The sequence below is a fragment of the Triticum urartu genome, chromosome 7A (genome assembly GCF_056163025.1).
Source record: "Triticum urartu cultivar PI428250 chromosome 7A, HENAU_Tu73, whole genome shotgun sequence".
NCBI classification, from domain to species: Eukaryota; Viridiplantae; Streptophyta; class Magnoliopsida; order Poales; family Poaceae; genus Triticum; species Triticum urartu.
Genome location: NC_141879.1, coordinates 123,361,323 through 123,384,372, shown reverse-complemented (window position 1 = coordinate 123,384,372; position 23,050 = coordinate 123,361,323). Strand labels below are relative to the sequence as shown.

General features: G+C 47.6%; 1 protein-coding gene across 1 annotated transcript; it reads left to right on the top strand.

Annotated features, from left to right (window-relative positions):
- The first annotated feature begins 18,498 nt into the window (after positions 1-18,498).
- Positions 18,499-22,770, top strand: LOC125526035 (Leucine-rich receptor-like protein kinase family protein). Its single transcript, XM_048691062.2, has 2 exons — positions 18,499-21,548; positions 21,667-22,770. Exons 1-2 carry the CDS (start codon positions 18,950-18,952, stop codon positions 22,065-22,067), a joined length of 3,000 nt encoding a protein of 999 aa, XP_048547019.1. The 5' UTR covers positions 18,499-18,949; the 3' UTR covers positions 22,068-22,770.
- Positions 22,771-23,050: the final 280 nt, after the last annotated feature.

The following is a 23,050-nucleotide window of genomic DNA, read 5'->3' as shown; positions in this document are numbered from 1 at the left end:
CCATAGGTTTTACTAAGTATGCTATGCTGTGTACTAGACCTATTGTGTACCTTGTCATGAGTTTGGCAAGGGGGTACAATGGTGATCCAGGAGTGGATCACTGGACAGTGGTCAAAGTTATCCTTAGTTACCTAAGAGGACTAAGGAAATGTTTCTCGGTTATAGAGGTGACAAAGAGTTCGTCGTAAAGGGTTACGTCAATGCAAGCTTTGACACTGATCCGGATGACTTTGAGTCTCAATCTGGATAAATATTGAACGTGGGAGGAATTAGCTAGAGTAGCTCCGTGCAGAATATTGTGGACACAGTAATTTGCAAAATACATACGTATCTGAATGTGGCAGATCCATTGACTAAACCTCTCTCACAAGCAAAACATTATCACACCTTAAGTACTCTTTGGGTATTAAATCACATAGCGATGTGAACTAGATTATTGACTCTAGTAAACCCTTTGGGTGTTGGTCACATGGCGATGTGAACTATGGTTGTTAATCACATAAAGATCTGAACAATTGGTGTTAATCACATGGTGATGTGAACTAGATTATTGACTCTAGTGCAAGTGGGAGACTGAAGGAAATATGCACTAGAGGCACTAATAAAGTTGTTATTTTATATTTCCTTATATCATGATAAATGTTTATTATTCATGCTAGAATTGTATTAACCGGAAACTTGATACATGTGTGGATACATAGACAAAACACTGTGTCCCTAATAAGCCTCTACTAGACTATCTCGTTAATCAAAGATGGTTAAGTTTCCTAACCATACACATGTGTTGTCATTTGATAAACGGGATCACATCATTAGGAGAATGATGTGATGGACAAGACCCATCCGTTAGCTTAGCATATTGATCGTTCAGTTTTATTGCTATTGCTTTCTTCATGTCAAATACATATTCCTTCTACTATGAGATTATGCAACTCCCGGATACCGAAGGAATGCCTTATGTGCTATCAAATGTCACAACGTAACTGGGTGATTATAAAGATGCTCTACAGGTATCTCCAAAGGTGTTTATTGGGTTAGCATAGATCGAGATTAGGATTTGTCACTCTGAGTATCGGAGAGGTGTCTCTGGGCCCTCTCGGTAATGCACATCATAATAAGCCTTGCAAGCAATGTGACTAATGAGTTAGTTACGGGATGATGCATTATGGAACGAGTAAAGAGACTTGCCGGTAATGAGATTGAACTAGGTATGGAGATACCGACGATTGAATCTCGGGCAAGTAACATACCGATGATAAAAGGAATAACGTATGTTGTCATTACGGTACGACCGATAAATATCTTCGTAGAATATGTGGGAACCAATATGAGCATCCAGGTTCCGCTATTGTTTATTGCCCGGAGAGGTTTCTCGGTCATGTCTACATAGTTCTCGAACCCGTAGGGTCCGCACGCTTAACGTTCAATGACGATTTGTATTATGAGTTATACGTTTTGGTGACCGAAGATTGTTCGGAGTTCCGGATGATATCACGGACATGACGAGGAGTCTTCAAATGGTCGAGAGGTAAAGATTTATATATTTGACGATAGTATTCGAACACCAGAAGTGTTTCATAATGTATCGGATACGTATCGGAGTACCGGGGGGTCACCGGAACCCCCCGGGGGAAGATATGGGCCACATGGGCCATAGGAGGGACGCAGGCCAGCCCACAAGGGGTAGCGCCCCCCACCCCCTCCAAGGGAGGAGTCAGAATTGGACTAGGGGAGGGGGCGGCACCCCCCTTTCCTTCTCCTTCTCCCTCTCCTTCCCCTTTCCCCCTCCGATAAAAGGAAGGGGGGCGAATTAGACTAGGAGCCCAAGTGGGACTCCTCCCACTTGGGGCGCTCCTAGGCCGGCCTCCTCCCCTCTCCTTCCTTTATATACGGGGGCGGGGGGCGCCTCTAACACACATCAATTGTTCAAGCCGTGTGCGGCAGCCCCTCCATCGTTTACTCCTCCAGTCATATTGTAGGAGTGCTTAGACGAAGACCTACGCGGATCACTTCACCATCACCGTCACCAAGCCATCGTGCTGACGAAACTCTCCCTCGGCACTTTGCTGGATCAAGAGTTCGAGGGACGTCATCGAGCTGAACGTGTACAGAACTCGAAGGTCCCGTACGTTCGTTGCTTGATCGGTTGAATCGAGAAAATGTTCGACTACATCAACCGCGTTAAACTAACGCTTCCGCTTTCGATCCACGAGGTTACGTGGACACACTCTCTCCTTTTTGTTGCTATGCATCTCTTAAATAGATCTTGCGTGATCGTAGGAATTTTTTTTAATTGGATGCAACGTTCTCCAACAATAATAATATGGAGATAGAAAAGAGTACCAAATCAGTTGTTTATTTCCGTTTATTGTGGAGTTGATTCACTCCTCTCAACCTCTTGAGTCACTCGAGTTGAAACCCAGGGTGTAGACCCTTCCATTGCCGACAACGTTGAAAAATATCTTTTCATCCTCTATTGCTGCGACATGAAATGAATTGACACCAAAATGCTTTAGTTTCAAATGAATTAACATTAACACATAGATATACAGGATATAACATACTCATTGACTGGATACTTGGTTCAAATTTCTACTACAATTAGAATTAGGGGAATTGGAAAATACTCACTCCGTTTAAAAAAACTTGTCCCTTAAATGGATGTATCTAGCATCAAGTTAGTGCTAGATACATCCATTTGAAAGCTAGGTTTGGGACAAGTTTTTTCGAATGGAGAAGTAGTTGGTTCAGGTTTCAATCAATTAAACAAAGAAACAAAAGACACTAAACATCGTTTGGTCTCATAGAATTACCCAGCCGAGAGCGGACAGTGGCCGGAGTCCTACAAGTAGTAGCCGGGGAGTCGGACAGTGAATAGATTCGGGCAGTGGCCGGAGTAGACTGGTGGCGTTGCACGGATAGACTGCTAGAAGGAGCAGGGGACAGCCTCACCGGCCGGCTGGGGAACTTGGGGGACCGGCCGCCTGGGTGGGGGCGGAGACGAACGGCAGGGATCGGAGAGTGGCAGGAGCGTGGGGGGCGGGTGCAGTCGCCGGCGGCTGGCGTCGTGGCGCACTTTTTTCCGCCCGACTCGCGTGCATGAATGCGAACTTGCTTTTTTTTTTTTTTTTTTTTTTGCTGATAGGTCTTCTGTCGCTCTCGCTGGCTCCTCCCTCGCGTGGCTGAAGCTGGACGCCTTGCGGACTGGGCCTTGGCTATGTTGTGGGTTAGGCCCCGGGCCCATATGAAAAACATGGCATACCTAATAGCTAAAAAAAGCCACGCCCCGGGCCTGGGCCCTGGGAGCCTGGGGTGTAGATCCGCCCCTGTGTGTGATGCATAGTTGGCCACTAGCATTGATCCGATCCATGGCACAGATCAAAAGAGCACAACCTTTTGGAGGAAAATTCACATATGGTTCCATGAACACAAGCATTTCGTGCCCTATTCCGATGCGGTCATCGACAACTATGAATGGAAGTCCCTCAACCAACTATGGTGCACCATCCAAGAGGCAATGCCCAAGTATTGCGGGCACTTGACGCATCTTATCGCACGGTGGCCTAGCGGTGCACAAATCACCGAGCAAATAAGTTGATCATTAGTCGAATATCTTGGCGAAGAAGGAGGTGGCATGCGTGAAGCGCTTGGGCATCAAGGGGGAGAGGTTCAAATTATTGATGGAGGTGATGGATAAGAAGCTCAAGTTCGAAGAGAGGAGGACCATGATCGAAGATAGGAAGACCGCGCTCGAGGAAGAGAAGTTGAAGATCGCCGCCAATGCAGAGGACGCTAAGACCTTGAATGTGGACTCTCAAGATGCTGACACAAGAATCGCCATGCAATCTGTCCGTTACCAGATGTTGCAACGGCAGAAAGATCAGTTAGCGGTGGCGGATAATGAGGACGCGGCGGAGGAATACGTTGACGCGGATGTGGAGGTAGAGGCTGCCTACGCGGAGGCGGTGACACCTCCTTGATCGGGGAGCAGACGGCTCGGATTGCCAGTCCGACAAGGCAGAAATGCACGGATTGTCAGACTGATATTCTTTTGGATTCAGCCATGTAAAAACTAAGCATATTTGCCTCTTTTTGGTTGTGATCGGGCATGCTATCCGATGCTGGTGTGATCCACCGTGTTGTGTGGATTTGACTATATTTGAATTCGAATTTACTGACGGGCATATACATGATAGCGTTGGATGGTGGCCTTCCGCATCTGTGTCCGCGAACGGATGCGGAAGGAAATTTATAGGTCACCACTGGAGATGCACTAAGGTTTGCAACTTTCATTATCTTATCGTTTTCTCATCTATTAATGAAACCGCATCATCCTCCACTAACAAGGAAAGCTAGCAGCGCCTCTTTTTTATATTATTATTATTCACTTTTCATAATTGTCTCACCTTTGAGGGGAAAAAGTCCGTTTGATGTTGTTGATTTCTTTCCGAACAAGATAAGGACTTCAAAAGAACGGAAATTACTGTATCACAAATTAGTGGTTGTCTATATGTTCACCATAGTTCAGAATAATAAATCTAGAGCAGTTTTAGCATGCTTCCTCTTTTTACATGAGAGGTAAGAGTATGTAGTAGATCTGAATCGTTGATAACATTAATTAGTGGTCGGATTAACTCTGATCTTCTTACCTCATATGTAAAAAAAAGGATAAGAGGGAGTATGTTAAAATTTGCCTAAATCTAAGTTGCAGAAAATCACTGTTCTTTTTGTTAGCCAATAAGCATTTCGTGTCCAACTTAAGTGTATTTGAGTATGAACAAAGATGTCAATTAATTCAACATACAACTCTGAATTCTTTCTGACCTGGTTGTTCAATCATACTATCAAACTTACAAGTACTTGTGTGCAAAGCACAAACCTGTTTCTTGAAATTGACAGCACTGTGCTATGACAACATGTTTCTTGATTTTGTTCAGAAGTTCTGCATGCACCTGCTGCTATGTTGAGGCTTTTCAAATGCATGTTGCAATCAAGTACCTGTCGTATAGTTTGAGCTTCAGATTACAGGTTGACCTTCAGACCTTCCACGACGGATTCACCTTCCACTCATGTAACTTTTTGTACGTCAACGTGGTTGCTGGCTTCTGTGAAATGTAAATGTCATCCAGCCTGCCTTGTCAACGCCCGGCCTAATGAAATTCTCTTGCGTGCCGTTTCGGTTTCCAGTTTTTGCTCCACGAGTATTACGTTTTTGAAATTATTGGTGAGAATGATTTCAGAAACTTTGCAGTGGTGATTTTCTCGAAATCTTCTAAAACTATGTGGTCATGTCTACTTTATGGGCATGAGACGAGAGATGACATACTTTGTTGATATGAGACGAGAGATGACATAATAATATATTAGTGTGGGTATTATTGTCGATGTCAAAGATAAAACACTTACGTGCTAGTGTTAGGTTCGTGGATAGCTCACGGAAGAGGCTACTAGGTAGCTATCTAGGGACAACAAAAGTAGTTGCTGCGAGCAAAGATTTTTATCCCATCATCAATCATTTGGTAAGTTCAGCTAGTACCATTTTGTTATCATGAATACACGTCTACTCACATTACTTATCCATCCTTGTGTCATGCAAATGTACTCTCACCTAGCTCCATTTTTTTTTTGTCTTCTTCTCATAGATCGGCTATGCAACCCATGAGCAAAGATTTTTATGGACGACAAATCATCTCCCGAGTTAACATGAATCATAAAGTTTTCTAGGGTGCATACGTAGTACTATACAAAGTACTTGTAGCTAGCTCCCTACACCTGTCGTGTGCCTCCGTGTCATCTACGTAGCCTTCTACTCCAGCTAGCTACTCTAGTTGAAGAGAAATTTAGCTACTCACCTGATGATCTATGTTATCCCTTGACGTACTTTCACCTACCACTCTAGCTCCTAAGTAGTAGGCGATTAGGCCGCCTCTCGTTGATTTTCACCGCGCGTGCCGTGCTGGCGTGCTAGGCTGCTGGCCATGAGCTGATCAGACGGCCGACACGTGCCGAGGCCCAAGGCCTTCCAGTTCCTCCCCCACACGCGACAGCTAGCCAGTTGTCTACCTCTAGCCGCCGATCTGTCGTTGCTTTGCTTTCCATTCTCACGAGATCACGTCACGCCACTGACTCTCTGTGCGCCTTTCGGTTGCTCGTTTCCCATGCACGTCGCCGTCGCAGCGGACAACGGGACAAGACAAGGCTCCCCAACCGCACCCACCGCCGCGGCCGCGGCTCGCCACATCACACCGCAACACAACACACACGCCGCCTCTCTGCGTGTGTGGGAGAGAGAGACAATTAATGTACGAGCTAGCAATATACAATGGGGGATGAGATGATGGAAGTGTGCTGGCCGACGTGCCGTGGATTAGCGGTGTACGACTAATTGTGCAAAGTATTGACGCGAAACACTGCATGTGGCAGTTGTTTATCTCCGCTGATGGCACGCGTGCTCGGAATTAGCTACGGCTTAATCCCACCCAGATTGCAGATCGGTCCTGCGTACTCGGCCTCCGATCCACGTGCGACAGATCTATGTGCATGCTAATGACAATGTACTTCCGTGTGGTTTCTGGTCGATGTTGCACTGAACGGATAGCCAACACACCTGGCGACGATGGATGGGAGCAACAAGTTGAAGCCGGCCGCAGCAATTCATGTCCCAGGACACACACACGCACCGCACGCAACATACTCCTACTCCCTCCGTCCGAAAATACTTGTCATCAAAATGAATAAAAGGGGACGTACCTAGATGTATTTTAGTTCTAGATACACCCCTTTTTGTCCATTTTGATGACAAGTTTTCGGACGGAGGGAGTATTATTTTATTGACACACAATCTTCTCTGTACATTTAGTTAGCATGACTACATATAGTAATATGATCCAAATATTAATATACAAATTTTTTTGTTTATAGAATTCTAATGTGTGTCATAAAAATATTTAAACAAATTTAAACCAACTTATGTTATCTTTTATTATTATACATTAACACATATTCCACAGGACCCATAAAATTAATTTAAAAATATTAGGAAAAAAAGAGAACTAAACCTCAAACCTTTACAGAATAAGTTGTGCCACTTATATGCATTACATATGTTGTGAGAAGCACCTACGACGCATCCACATTAGGGCAAATTATGCTCTCATATATGAAAATTGCTTCTCCATCTCGCCGAGCCTTTTATCAAGTCACTATATCCAGTTTTGATTTTCATGTTACACTGCTTGGGCAACTGTAACCTTTTCATCCTACCCTTATGAAGATACTCATGTGAGCTCTAATAGTTGACAGTAAGTTAGGGAGGAGTGTGAAGTAACGGGTAACACGACCTCAAGTAAAACCTTTTTATAGTGTTTTAAGAGCTTATCATATTTGTGATAATATATTGTGTAATTTTTTTATACGATCTTCACATATGGTCCGTCGATGCGTATGCCTCGCAGGAGAGATTATTCTGAATCAACCGTAAACTATTTTTCAAATTCATAAGCTCATGTTTGGACCGATACAAAAAACTTTTGTACCAAACATACATACCTTTTATGCATATAATTTATTTATTGACACACAATCTTAATTACTATGTTCTCTATTTTTAGTTATATTACATATGTAATATCAAAATTATTAATATATAGTATTTTTGTATAGAATTCTAATGTCTATCATAAAAAATAAAACAAGTTTTTCTAGGATTTAGTTTTTTTAATTAACACATAAAAATTGATGAGAAAATATGAGGAAAGTTATAGAAACAAAATCGCAAAATTCCATAGACTAATTTATGACACTTGTATGCCTTAGTCTGTATATATCGTGCCAGGCGCCCATGTATGTGTGTGTTTTGGGCATGTTTTAATATCCTTGCAAATCTTTGTAGAAGTTTTTACAATCTAACAAATATCTTGATAAAGGCTCTTAGTGTATTATTAAGTACTCCCTCCATTCCTAAATATAAGTCTTTTTAGAGATTCCACAATATGGACTACCACTAGTAGAAAACAGGGCTTTGGTTTGGGCCTGGCCAGCCCATTAGTCCTGGTTCAGCCACGAACCCGGACCCATGGGGGCATGGGTCCCGGTTCGTGAGCCCAGGGGGGCGGCCGGGGCCTCGTGGGCATTGGTCCCGGTTCGTCTGGACCCATTTGTCCCGGTTCCTGGCATGAACCGGGACCAATGGGCCTCGCTCCTGGCCCACATACATTGGTCCCGGTTCATGGCTCGAACCGGGACAGAAGGGGAAGCTTTAGACCCGGTTCCAGCCACGAACCGGGACAAATGAGTTGCCTATATATACCCCATCGCCGCAGCAGAGCACTCCAAAGTGCTCTGTTTTTTCTGCCCGGCGAGGGGAGGGTATTTGGGTGCTCTAGCTCACCTCCTTTGCACATGAGGTGTTTGATGAAATGTCCGAGCCACACTAGTTAAGCTTTCTCCTCTCGAAGCTCGACCTCCAAGCTCCATTTTCCCCGAGATTTGCATAGGTTTAGCGGTCTATCACGTCCCGTCCCCGTCTTCACCGCCGTCGATCGCTCGCGCCGATCTCGTCACCGGCATCACCGTGGTGAGCCTCTTGTTCTTATCTTCTTTCTGAAAGAAAAGAATTCTTACTTTAGATAGATACTTGTCTAATTTTCTTACTTTTATTATTGCTTGTTATTATATAGTGCGATGGTTTTGGTATCCGCCCCCGTCGGCCCTCGTCCTATCTATGATTCAGATGTGGTATATATTCTCTTTTTATAACTGTTTGGTTCATTTATTGTTTATGACAATTATGCCGACCGATGTGACATAGATTTTATTTATGTAGGAGGTAGTTGAACCGGAAATTCCAACCGACCCTATTGCCGAGAGGTTAAATTTAGTTGAAGAAGAAAACAACTAATTGAAGGAAAAAATAAAAAAAATTGAGGAGGAGAAGATGATATTGGAGTTGCATGTTGCGGATGTCGTCGATGATCACAAGATCAAGATGGATGCAATGCGGTTGAATATTAGAAAGATTAGAAAATATGTCATTCGTACCGAGGCTTGGTATCATTATGCTGTTGGATCAATTGTTACCTTCGTTGTGATTATGATCGCATTTATTGTTGCGTTGAAAGGTTTTACATAGTTTCAATGTATGTTTTAACTAGATGCTCTGGAGAGCTATATGTTGTTCAATGAGAACTATGTATGTACTTTGTTTTTAATGTGATGATGAACTTCTATTAATTTGGTCACTTATATATCCATGTGAATCTGTAATGGTTTTTGACACACACAATTATATATAATGCACGCAATGCATCCAGTTTTTTCCGTAACCCTCTCAACTTTTTAGCACATGCTATATGGGTGAAATGATGATACCATGCCAACTTTTAACCTTTTCAGAGTTCATCTGTAGTGCTTTTCAATTTCAGGGTCATTTAGCTCAAAAAAATCAGTAAATGCATGAAAAATAACAAATAAAGTTAGAAAGGGTTGAAAATTAATGATGTGGCTTTGAATGGTGCATTTTGAACACACAAAAAGTCTGGAGTTCAAATAAGTTCAAAAAATGAAATCCCTTTGTAACAGATGAGTTTTCGTCCGAAACCCTGATACTTCGAAAGAGATTGTCCATTTTGTACACGAAGTGCATCCATTTTTTCCCGTAACCCTCTCAACTTTTTAGCACATGCTATGTGGGTGAAATGATGATACCATGCCAACTTTCAACCTTCTCAGAGTTCATTTGTAGTGCTTTTCAATTTTAGGGTCATTTAGCTCAAAAAAAATCGGTAAATGCATGAAAAATAACAAATAAAGTCACAAAGGGTTGAAAAATGATGATGTGGCTTTGGATGGTGCATTTTGAACACACAAAAAGTCTGGAGTTCAAATAAGTTCAAAAAATGAAATCCCTTTGTCGTAACCCTCTCAACTAATAGCAAAAATAATGAACTTAAAATAATCAATTAAAATATTATGTTATGATCAACTAAAACAAAACTATAATATTCTTCAATAGCAAAAACAATCACCTAAAAAGTTTTTATAAAACTCTAATAGCAAAAGGAATCAACTAAAAAGCTTTTATAAACCTCTAGTATTTTTTAAACTAAAATTATATAAAATTTATGCAACTAAAAGCATGAAAGAATTATCAAAACATGAAAAGAAGAAAGAATTATCATAAAGAATTTTTTTATAGAAATTTTAGTAGCAAAAAGAATTTTCATAAAGAATTTTTTTGATAGAAACTAAAATAACAAAATCCGTTTTTGAATATAATGATAAAACAGAGTAATATTAAATAGCAGGACAAAGAATCACTCAAAATACATTTTTATAGTGAAGTTATTCACAAACTAGTGATTCACACAAATTTCAAAGAATTCAAATTTAAACTATTCAAATTTGGAAACTAATGGCACTAACAAAATATTTATAATTATTCTGACCTAAAAGCAAAAAAGAATAAAAAATAAAGCAAAAATCAAAAGAACATAAATAATTCAAAAACAAAAAAAATACGGGAAAAAAATAAAAAATGCCACCTACTGGGCCACACGGCCTGCATATGACTAGAAACCCATCTCTACATGGGCCAGGATGCAGGCCCGCAGGCCCAATAGGCCCAACATGGCAGTGACAAGGGTAGGTAAGTACTGCCTGCATATTAGACAGGAGCTCAGCACGTGAGCCACAACACAGCTTATAAACAGGTGCTGAGCTCTCTCAACTAGCGAGGGGGGACTAAACTCCCACCACACCACCGTTGTGCCACCCTTTCGTCCCGATTGGTGGGACGAACCGGTATGAATACCCCCGTGGTCCCCGTTGGTGGGACGAACCGGTACGAATACCCCCCTTTGGTCCCGGTTGAAACGAGACCTTTGGTCCTGGTTGGTGGCACGAATCGGGACCAAAGGGGGGTATTGGTCCCGGTTGGTGCTATGAACCGGGACCAAAGGTGTGACTATATAAGCCAACACTTAAAAAAATTGCCCAATTGCTCCCATTCTCCCCCGACGCCGCCAGGCCGCTCCTCGTCGCCGACGCCGCGCCCTGCCCCAACGCCGTCCGACGCCGCCCGCCGCCCGTCCTCCGCCCCGACGCCGTCGGGCGCCACCCAACTTCGCCGACGCCGCGCCCTACCCCGACGCCGTCCGCCGCCGCCCGTCCTCCGCCTCGACGCCGCCCAACTTTGCCACTGCCGACGCCCTCGACGCCAACTGCCCCGACGCCAGCGCCACTCCCCGCGCCCCTGCGCGCGCCTGCCCCGACGCCGCCCGCCGTGCCCCGCCACCCCCTGTGAGCACCTGCCTCGCGCCCCTGCCCTGCCTCGCTCCCGCACCCCTGCCCTGCCTCGTGCACCTGCGCCCCTGCCCTGCCCCCCGCCGCCGCCATGCTCCTCTGCCCGGCCGGCCCCTAAATTTCCTTTTTTTGTTTTATATATATATATATGCTATTTGTTTAGATGTTTTTAGATGTTCTTATATGCTGTTTCAGATGTTTTTAGTTGTTCATAAAAAATTAGATGTAGGTATGTATGTGTGAGGGGTCATATATGTATTTTTTTTAGATTTATTTTTTAGATGTTCTTATATGTTGTTTTTAGATGTTTTTTTGTATGTATGCATGTATGTATGAGGGATCGTATATGTATTTTTTAGATGTATTTTTGTATGTATGTATGTATGTATGAGGGATCATAGATGTATTTTTCAGAATTTTCTATCATGCATAGACCGATTTTAGACCATGGGAGCACCCCCCTATCGTTGCAACAGTGCTAAGTGATATTAAGAAGGAAGAAGAAGAAAAGGAAGGAGAGGAAAAAGGAAAATAAGAAGAGGAAGAAGGAGAAGAAGAGGAGAGGAAGAAGAGGAGAAATAAATAAGAAGAGAAAAAAGAAAAAAAAGAGGAGAAGAAGAAGAAGTTCCTTTCTTCTCATCCTCTTTTTTTTCTTTTTTTCTTCGATCTTCCCCTCTATTCCTTTCTTCCTCTCCTCTTTTTTTCTTCTTCATCTTCTTATTTTTTTATCGGGTATGTCGTTGTCGATATACCCCCTCCCCGATAACTTCAACATGAGGGGGTCGATATACCCCCTCCCCGATAACTTCGACATGAGGGGGGGAGGGGGTCGACGAGGGTTCGAGGGGGCGAGGGTTGGGAACTAGCTATGGTAGAGGGTTGAGGGTCGCCGAGGGTTCGAGGGTCGTCGAGGGGCCGAGGGGTCGAGAGGTTGCCTAGCTAGTGTCAAAGTATTGAAGAAATCCATGGCTTTTGCATATGAACCCTTGAAGCATTGCCAAGGCCACCCAAATTTACCAAGTTAAAAGAGCGTTGTCGTTGAGTCCACCCCGAACCCTTGAAGTGTTGCCAAGGCCACCCCAAACCCTAGAGAAGCATCGAGGCCACTAATATGATTCCTTGTTGTGATTAGGTAGCTAGGTCTACGTTTGCCACTAATATATCCACCTGCTGTCATGTTTGTATAATAATTGCCATGTTGTAATATTTGTAGAAACAATGGAGCACGGACGAGACGAGGCAGCAGAATAGGTGTTGGGGGACATAATCTTAGCCGGAGGTGATGTCATGTCGTATCTTAACGACAATGATGGTCTGGAAGGACAGGGTGAAGAAGCAGGCTACGGTGATCGAACAATGGAGGAGGAAAGACATGATTATGATGGCTCCGGTGACCGAATGCCGGTGCAAGAGGGAGACCGTGATGACGGCTCCGGTGACCGAATAGAGTCAAAGTCAAGCCAGGTATATATATATATATAAAGCCTGTGCTGACTAGCTAATTGACGCATTCATTGTTTTGGTATGTACACATATTAACTCTCATCTTTCTTCTTTTTTCTAGCCCTCTGGATCAAGCACAACTTCGGTAAAGAAACGAGGCCCGAAGAAAAAGTTGCGCCGGGATGAAAGGTTCACGATCAAAGCAATCGCGCGCGATGGCCAACCGATTGAACCCATCCGGACAAAGGAAGCATTTGCTGCTCGGTGCGGGGTTCTTGTTAGGGACAAGATCCCGATCAGCATCCACCAATGGTTGAAGCCTAAGAGGGAAGACCCTGAGGTCTCTTATGTCAACGATATGTAGAAAGATGATCTTTGGACCGCGCTGAAGGCAAATTTCACCCTACCGCCAGAGGAGGATCCAGAGAAGCCAGTTAAAGAGCAATTGATCAAGTCTCATGCTCTTAAGAAGATGGCAAAACTATTCAGGAGGTGGAAGAATGAGCTGAAAACAACGTTTGTCGACAAAGAAGAGACACCAGAATTCACCGGCCGGTATGAGAAGATCAGAGATCAATGGGATGCATTTGTGGCCCACAAGACATCGGAGAAGAGTAAGCAGATGTCAGCGAGAAACAAGATAAATGCTGCGAAGAAGGAGCATCACCATCGGACGGGGTCAGATGGCTACCTCGAAGCCCGGCCATTGTGGGCCAAGGCTGAGAATGACCTGCTTGATAAAGGGGTCGAACCAGAGACATTGAACTGGCCAGACCGTTGCCGGACTTGGTTCTTCGGGGTTGGCGGAAGCTTGGACCCTGTAACAGGGAAGTGCGTTTGGACGAAAGAGCAAATGCGAATACCCGTCACGAAGCTTAAGTACTATATCGCCGCAGTGCAGGACGGGACGTTCGTTCCAGACAGAGAGAATGATAAGCTCACAATGACCCTCGGGAATCCTGAGCACACTGGACGGACACGAGGCACGCCAGGCTCCGTTCTGTGGAAGGCTGAATTTCCGGACGCAGGCGGTTACAAATGCCAGGAGAGGAGAAGAAAGTGGAGCAGACCCAACTACAAGCGCTGCACGCAAGGGTACAAGCAATAGAGGAACGAGAAGCAGTTCGCAGCAAGCGACCTGCCGAAGCTACCCCCGAAACTACCCCGCCATCTCAGCGGAGAAGCAGCGTGGCTTCCACCGAGCTGCTTTAGCTGGAGCCTGTCTTCACGGCTCCTGCTAGCTACCCCGTGGATGCTATCACGGAGTCTCAACATTTCCACCTTATGACGCAATGGCAGAACTTCAAAGTCAAGGCAGCTGTCGGCTCTGTTCGACCTCCTGAACCCGATGCAACTTTTCACTGTCGTCCAATTCCAGAAGGATATGCTAGGGTGACGGTGGACGAAATAACGGAGGGATTTGAGGACCTCGAGCTTGACCACCCTACCAGTGAAGGGGAGACTCGGCTGGGTTCTGCTCTGAAGACTCCATGCCTATGGCGGAAGGAGCTCATCAACCTTCCAAACTGGACACCTCCGCCTCCTCATCCTCCGACAAGTCAGGGCACTCCGCCTCCTCCTCCTCCTCCTCCTCCTCTGGCGAGTCAGGGCACTCCGCCTCCTCCTCCGGCGAGTGGTCAGGGCACTCTGGCTCCTTCTCCTGCGCGTGGCGGCACTCCGCCTCCTTCTCCGCCTGCGCTGGCGCACCCGAGCAGCCAGCCTCCTCCTTCTCCGCCTCGTCAGCAAGGGCGGAAGAGACCCGCCGCCACTCCGGCTGCTTCGGCGCGTCGTACTCGTTCTCCTCCGCCTCGTAAGCAAGCAAAGAAGACATCCGCAGCCGCTCCGCCTGTTCCGGCATCTAGAAGTACAGTCAGAGGCGGGAGGCAATTCAGATTCGGTCCATCTCTAAGGCCTCTAGAGAAGTTACCATACGAGAGGTCCGTGGAGGAAACCAAGGAGATCGTGGAAGCCGAAGTGAGGGACTTCTTTGAAGCGGTGAAAGCAAAGAAACATCCACCTCCGGAGGAGAAGGTAGATCCGGTGAAAGCAAAGTGCACACTCGATGCCCTGAAGAAACCACCACCGTCTCCGCCGAAAACCAACTATGAGCACATTATTGGAAAGTCATTTATCAGTGATCGAAGGTTAGCAGAACGACGAGCTAGGAAAAAAATTGCCCAGCTCGGCGAACAAGCGAACCAATCGTGCCCCCCGCTCAAGGTGTCTAGCGATATCGTCGCTAATGATCCGAGGATGCTGCCCGGTTATACCAATCTTGGAGATTACCTGCCCGATGATGCAAATTTTGATATAATGGAGGTGGACAAACACAAATACCAGTACGGGAAGCCTCTCGTCAGAGATGGAACTACTCTGACAACGATGATGCGAAGATTCCATGATTGGTACATGAAAACATGCAGCGAGTCTGGGGGGAAGAATACTTTGACGCTGAGAGTTAAAGAGGAGCACAACCTCATTGGAATTAAACTGTTGTCTATTCCATTTGAGGAGTTCTTCCGGTGGTTCAATCAAAAGGCCCTTGATAAATTAACGGTCACTTGCTACTGTCTGTAAGTACTACTTCTGTCATTAAGTCTCTCTATATATAGCTCAGCTCTTTCATTGCATGTATATATAATTATCCTCACTATATTATGCAGATTGAAGATCGTCGAATGCAGAAAAGCAAAAATCTATGATATTGGGTTCATTAACACAAATCTCATAGATGAATATATGGTTAAATTTGATGCCAAGGAAACCGAGGCCAACTTGCTCAAATCATTGGTAATAAATCAAAACAAAGATAAAATACTCTTTCCTTACAACTTGAAGTGAGTGTTACTGTCTTGTGCATATTCCGTTTCCCTTATTACCCGAGGTTATAGTAATGTAATTGATGAGTTATGCATGCGTGCGCAGCTTCCACTATATTCTCCTGGAGATTAAGCTTGAGTAGGGACTAGTAACCGTCTTAGACTCGAGACGAAAATCTCCCGAGATCTATGCGGACATGACTAAAATGCTCGATAAGTAAGTTCAATCGATCATTATCGCACCATATCGGCAACTTTTTGTTCATTTCCTGATATCAAGTAACTGTTTTCTTTGTCTCGCGGGGTTTGTAAAGTATTCACCGCACAATCTCCGGGACTGCCGAGGGAGCTGCGATGGACATACCCAAAAGTAAGTATTATTAGCTAGCTGGTTCCGCGCATCTCGATTCCGTTGATTCTAGCTACTTTCATCAATGCCATTTATAGTGCTTCATTATCAGTTTGATTAACCTCTATTTCTCGTAAAGTGCTTGTGGCAGGAACAAGGAATGATTACTGTGGATACTACGTTTGCGAGTTCATCTACAACGTGACTTACAAAAAAACCTGGGGCTACTCTAAAAGACAATTTGATGTGCGTAAGCAATAATATTCACAAGTTCATTATATTACCATCATTTGTGTTAAGTTTCATTCATATATATGTATTGACCCCCTTCTTCAAATTAGATGTGGCATATGCGGGATGAACTCCTACCACAAGATCGCATCGAAGCAATTCAAGAGGAATTGACGGGATTTTTTCTTGACCACGTCATCAATAAAGACGGTGAATACCATCTGGAAGCTGAGTTCATATATAATTAGGGGATTATATTGTAAGAGATCTTAATATTATATATATGTAGCCTGTAGCGCCGGATTGATATACGAAAACTTGTTGTTCGACCAATCTCTCGGAGAAGGAGAGGTCGATATCACTTCTCTCTGTATGAATATGTTCATGACGAACTTATGTACTTAATGGTTTCCTTCATTTGCTTACTAGCTAGCGTGTCGAGGGCCTCTCTATACGTATAGTACGTAGCGTCGACCAAGCACGGAGATAAGAGATGACTCTTCTCTCTATTAATTAATTAGCTACCTAACACAATATGTGAAACCCCTAAAATTAACCATACAAAACCCCCCAAAACCCCCAACCCCCCCCCTTTAAAAAAACAAAACCCTAGCCCTGAAATACTGACGCGTGGTAGCTTATTGGTCCCGGTTGGTGTCACCAACCGGGACAAAAGGCCCCCCTGTCAGGGCAAGCCGCAGCGGCCACGTGGAGCCCCATCTGTCCCGGTTGGTGTAATAACCGGGACTAAAGGTGTAGGTCTTTAGTACCGATCCTTTAGTCCCGGTTCCTCAACCGGGACAAATGGGCCTTACGAACCGGGACAAATGGCCTTTTTTCTACTAGTACATGCGAAGCAAAAATAAGTGAATCTACACTCTAAAACATGTCTATATACATCCATATATAGTCCATATTGAAATCTCTAGAAAGACTTATATTTAGGAACAGAGGGAGTATAACAAATTGAAAAAGCTCAGACCATGAAGATGTTTACGATGATTTTGTCATTAAATCATTGACTTATTTGTTTTATATATTTGTCTTCAAATGAAAAGGGTCGCCCTCCCTATATATTTTCCCAAGGCAATTTAGGATTTGTGCAAGATTACTTCATGGGCAAGTGCAACTCTTTCGTTTACTCTTATCCACATATTATCCTGAGATCTAGTAGTTTTTTAGCGTAATCCAAGATCTGGTAGTTGGCAGTATGTTAGGGACGAGAGTGAAGTAATCATTGAAACGAGTTGCGCCCATATATTACCGTAGAGCTTCAAAAGCATCTCTTATTCTCGTTGCACTATCCATTTAGAGACACGTCCTTAGGGAAGCATTGTCAAGTATCTCTCTTAAATTGGAGTTCATATCGTGTCAGAATAAAATGAGTTACTATTTCTATGTCAATTTAAGAATAGTTATTCTCGGTCAACAATAAATAACAGTATTAAGTTGAGATATTTTCAGCCCTTTATATTTGACAAAAATCCACATTACAACCCTTAACTTCCCATTCAATTTAGAATTCAACCCTCCACTTCAAAATCGATTGTTCCATACCCTTAACTTTCCAATCGGTTCAGGAATCAATCCCCAGCTTGATTTTGACTGGTTTTGATTGTGTTTACTGCCGACTAGGCAACCCATGTCAGCTTTTGACTATCGAATCAGCTTGGTGGAGGACGCATTGGCAGCACTTCTTGTGGAGGACGCACGGTGACGAGAAAAGAAGGGCTGTTCCTATGGGCTTCCCCTCCATGGGTCGGTTTCTCGGGTTGTAGCGTTTCTATGGATGTATGGAGTCAATTTGGGGGTCTCTAGATGGTCCATGGACCTGGTTGTAATATGTGTTACCTCTAGTGTTCTCTGTACTGCCATTATTAATGAATAGATTGAAAATTTCTCTCACAAAAGAAATAAAATTGGGGGTCTCTGGGTGCGGGGGAGCAGCAGCATGCAGCAGGCAGTGACACCGGGCATCTTGTGTCGCCATTCTCCGCTTCGTGTGCCACCTACCAATAATTTGTATCGCCATTGTTCAAATCCGATAATTTGTATCACCTTTGTTCAAAATAGAAGACATTTTGAATATTTCAGTATGGGCTACATACATATTAAAATGGATGAACGAACACATAAAACGCGGCTATATACATCTAACTCAAAAAAATAAAAATAGAAAATCTTATGATTCAGAACGAAGGGAATGATTTATCCTATCAACTTAAAAATAGTTATTTCTTAGTCGTCTAAAAGAAAGACAAAACCGCAAAACAAAATAACAATAGAACCAAAATCCTTTCAGGTGTTGCTATAGTGCTTTTTGTGAACAATAACCTGGACCTGACGACAACAATACGTGTTCTCAACTAGCACAACTTGCCATGGATAACCACTTTTAATAAACCTGCAAGATGTTTTAGTCTCGTGTGGTTTCACATATGAACTCATCTTTGACGAACAACTTGACGCGTACTTTGACTAATACCATTTCTTGGATAAACAAAACTAGCAGGGGCTTGACTTGCTTCACCAAAGCAAGTTGTACACGCACACGCACGTCCACACTCCCACCCCGAGTCAAACATTTGGCGTTTTGGCGCCAAATCCAGGCGCACGCGGCCTGGTTAAGTTAGGCAGCCACCTTCTCCCCCGCGCGCCTCGTCTGCAGCTCCAGCTGCTTCCTCCAAGCTCTCCCGCTCCCCATAAAACCACGGCATTGTAGCAGACGTAGCTATCAGATGCTCGCCGGTGCACTGTGCACGTCCACCTCATCCTCGCGGCCACCACCCACGTCCTGTCGGCCCCAATGGCCAAGTTGCTCGCCATCCCAATCATCGTCATCCTCCATGTCGCCCTCATCGTGCCGATCGCTGTCCCCGCCGCCGCCGCCGCCATGCCACAGGCACCAGGAGCAGCAGCGCCAGTACTGGCCGACGACCGGTCCGCGCTCCTCGATTTCCTCTCCGGCGTCTCGGCCGACCCCGGCGTCGCCCTCGCCGACTGGGGCCGCTCGCCGCGGTTCTGCAACTGGACTGGCGTCGCGTGTGACCACAGGCGGCGCGTCACCCAGCTGGTTCTCAGCGGCCGCGGGATCCGCGGCGTGCTCTCGCCGGCGCTGGGGCGGCTGTCCTTCATCTCGGTTCTTGATTTGTCCAGCAACGCGTTCGCGGGTGGGATCCCGGAGGAGATTGCCGCGCTGTCGAGGCTGACGCAGCTGAGCCTGACGAACAACCTGCTCGAGGGCGCGATCCCCGCCGGCATCGGGCTCCTCCGGGAGCTCTACTACCTCGACCTCAGCGGCAACCGGCTCTCCGGCGGCATCCCGGACACGCTCTTCTGTAACTGCTCTGCGCTGCAGTACATGGACCTCGCCAACAACTCCCTTGCCGGGGACATCCCGTACTCCGGCGAATGCCGCCTCCCCAGCCTCCGTTACCTCCTCCTCTGGTCCAATGAACTCTCTGGCCCGATCCCGACGGCGCTGTCCAACTCCGCCATTCTCGAGTGGGTCGACTTCGAGTCCAACTACCTGGCCGGCGAGCTGCCACCGCAGGTGTTCGACAGGTTGCCGCGGCTCCAGTACCTCTACCTCTCCTACAACAACCTCTCCAGCCACGACGGGAACACCAACCTCGACCCTTTCTTCCACTCCCTCAGCAACTGCACTCGCCTCCAGGAGCTCGAGCTCGCCGGGAACGGCCTCGGGGGCAGGTTGCCGTCGTTCATCGGCGAGCTCTCGCGCAGCTTCCGGCAGATCCACCTCGAGGACAACGCCATCTCGGGATCCATCCCGCCCAACATCTCCGGCCTCGTCAACCTCACGTACCTCAACCTCTCCAATAACCTCATCAACGGCTCCATCCCGCCGGACTTATCGCGCATGCGGCGGCTCGAGCAGCTGTACCTCTCCAACAACCTCCTCTCCGGCGAGATCCCCCAGTCCATCGGTGAGCTCCCGCACCTCGGCCTCCTCGACCTCTCCGGCAACCGCCTCGCCGGCGCCATCCCAGACACGTTCTCCAACCTCACGCAGCTCAGGAGGCTGATGCTGCACCACAACCGACTTGCCGGTGCCATTCCGCCGAGCCTCGGCGACTGCGACAACCTCGAAATCCTCGACCTCTCCTACAATGGCCTCCAGGGCGAGATCCCAGCGCACGTCGCCGCCATGAGCAACCTCAAGCTGTACCTGAACCTCTCCAACAACCACCTGGAGGGCTCTCTCCCTCTCGGGCTCAGCAAGATGGACATGATCCTCGCGCTCGACCTGTCGTCCAACGAGCTCGCCGGCACGATCCCGTCGCAGCTCGGCGGCTGCGTCGCGCTCGAGTACCTCAACGTCTCCGGCAACGCGCTGCGGGGCGCGCTCCCGGAGGCCATCGCGGCGCTGCCGTTCCTGGAGGCCATCGACGTGTCGCGGAACGAGCTCTCGGGTGCCCTGCCAGAGACCCTGCAGGTGTCCACGTCGCTCCAGGAAGCGGACTTCTCGTACAACAACTTCTCCGGCGTGGTGCCCCACGCCGGCGTGCTAGCGAATCTGTCCGCGGCGGCGTTCCGAGGCAACCCCGGCCTCTGCGTTGCCGGGCATATCCCCGGCATTGCGACGTGCGGCGCGAGACGTGCCGATCACCGGCGAGCGGTGGTCCCCGCCGCGTTCGGCATCGTCGCGGCCGTGTGCATGATGCTCTTCGCGGCCGGGTGCCGGTCGATGGCGACGGCGAGATCAAGGCGGCGCTCGACGTGGCGCGTGGACATCGAGCAGCAGGCGGCGGAGAGGGAGCACCCGAGGATATCCTACAGGGAGCTCTCCGATGCCACGGGTGGCTTCGCAGAGTCTCGCCTGATCGGCGCCGGGCGGTTCGGGCGAGTCTACGAGGGGACGCTCCGCGGCGGCGCGCGCGTGGCCGTGAAGGTGCTCGCGGACCCGAAGGGCGGCGGCGAGGTGTCCGTCAGCTTCAAGCGCGAGTGCGAGGCGCTCCGGCGGACGCGGCACAAGAACCTCATCCGGGTGATCACCACCTGCAGCACGGCCAGCTTCAATGCGCTGGTGCTGCCGCTGATGCCGCACGGCAGCCTCGAGGCGCACCTCTACCCGCACGACGACGACGGCGGCGGCGGCAGCAGCAGCAGACTAGGTTTCGGGCAGCTGGTGAGCATCGCGAGCGACGTGGCCGAGGGGATGGCCTACCTGCACCACTACGCGCCGGTGAGGGTCGTGCACTGCGACCTCAAGCCGAGCAACGTCCTCCTCGACGACGGGATGCGCGCCGTGATCTCCGACTTCGGCATCGCGCGGCTCGTCGCCGGCGCCGAGGCAAGCAGCAGCTCGAGCGACGACTCCGCCGCTCCGTGCAACTCCATCGCCACCGGACTGTTGCAGGGTTCAGTTGGCTACATCGCACCTGGTACGTGACACACACACACAGAGCAATGCTAGACTTACGTAAAGCTAGCATGCATGCTCGATGTGACATTAATTACATTTCACTAATCATGTGATTAACGGCTAATTATTTGGTTCAGAGTACGGATTAGGAGGCCACCCGTCGGCGCGGGGCGACGTGTACAGCTTCGGCGTGCTGATCCTGGAGCTACTCACCGGGAAGCGGCCGACGGACGTGATCTTCGACGAGGGGCTAACGCTGCACGACTGGGTCAGGCGGCACTACCCGCACGACGTCGCCGGCGCCGTCGCCCACGCGCCGTGGCGGCGGGACGGCACGGTGGCCGATATGGCGGTCGTGGAGTTGATGGAGCTCGGGCTGGCGTGCACGCAGCACTCGCCGGCGCTGCGGCCCACCATGGCGGACGTCTGCCACGAGATCACCATGATCAAGGACGGACTGGCCAAGCACGCCGGCGCCGACGACGGTGACCGGTCGTTCTCCACGATCAAGGACTCGCTCTTCTCCAACTCAAGTTAATCAACACCCAGAAACCAATTGAGATGACAAGAATTAGAGCATCTCCAACAGGTGTTGTAGATCCTAAAACCCTCCTCCAAATGTACACGCAATATTTTTTACATCTTCATCTTCAGATGTAAAATACAACACCCCTTGAAGATGTAAAATGGCCGGTCGCACATCAACCGTTTTCATTTTTGTCCCGCCAGCCTTCGCCGCCGGCGATTTTTGGCTGGTAACATTGCCGCCACCGCCCGTCCGTCCATCCCTGACCCCGCTGCGACCCCGCCGGCCATCCCCGCCGCATCGCCGTTGCCGACCGCCGATTTGAGTCCATTCCATTGCACTTCCGCTGCAGTGTCGCTTGCCCTCCGCACCACGCCACCGTTGCTCCGCTGCTGGTTCCACTGCTGCTTGTCTGCCGCCCACCTCAAAATCGATCGAATTGGCCACTTGTCCGCCGTCAAATCGCCGTCGCGCTGCCGCATGATATGAGCTCCCCCCGCTGCCGCCGGATTCGAGACGCACACCCGCCGCCACGCCCCCGTCGCTTTCCCGCTGCCAAACTTGACTTTCTCGCGCCGCACGGCCATCGCTCCGCCGCCTCGCCGTGACTAATCCGTCGCTCGATTCACAGTCACGCCGCCAACCATTCGAGCTCCCGCCGTTGCATTCGACTTTCCAGCTCTTGTCGCTTGGCCGCCGGCGCACCTGTTGCCGCTGCTCCGTCCGCCAGCACTCCTCTCGGCTCTTGGCGCTCGGTCGCTGGCGCTCATACCGACTAGTTTTATATTATTAAATACATCATCTATTGAAGTTGGACTTTTACATCATCCATATACATCATTTGTTGGAGTTTCCTCTTTTTTGGAGAGTAAAATGCATTTTTTGGTATTTAAAATTTACATCTCCTGATTTTACATCTCCAAATTTGCATTGAAGATGCTCTTAGAGCATCTCCAACATGCGCTCTATCTTAGCCGCGCGCTGAAAAAAATCGC

Excerpts from the sequence above, each read along its gene's own strand:
- LOC125526035 (XM_048691062.2), top strand. The coding sequence starts at position 18,950 with ATGGCCAAGTTGCTCGCCATCCCAATCATCGTCATCCTCCATGTCGCC. Across the intron at positions 21,549-21,666 it reads AGTTGGCTACATCGCACCTG|AGTACGGATTAGGAGGCCAC; the intron begins GTACGTGACACA and ends TATTTGGTTCAG.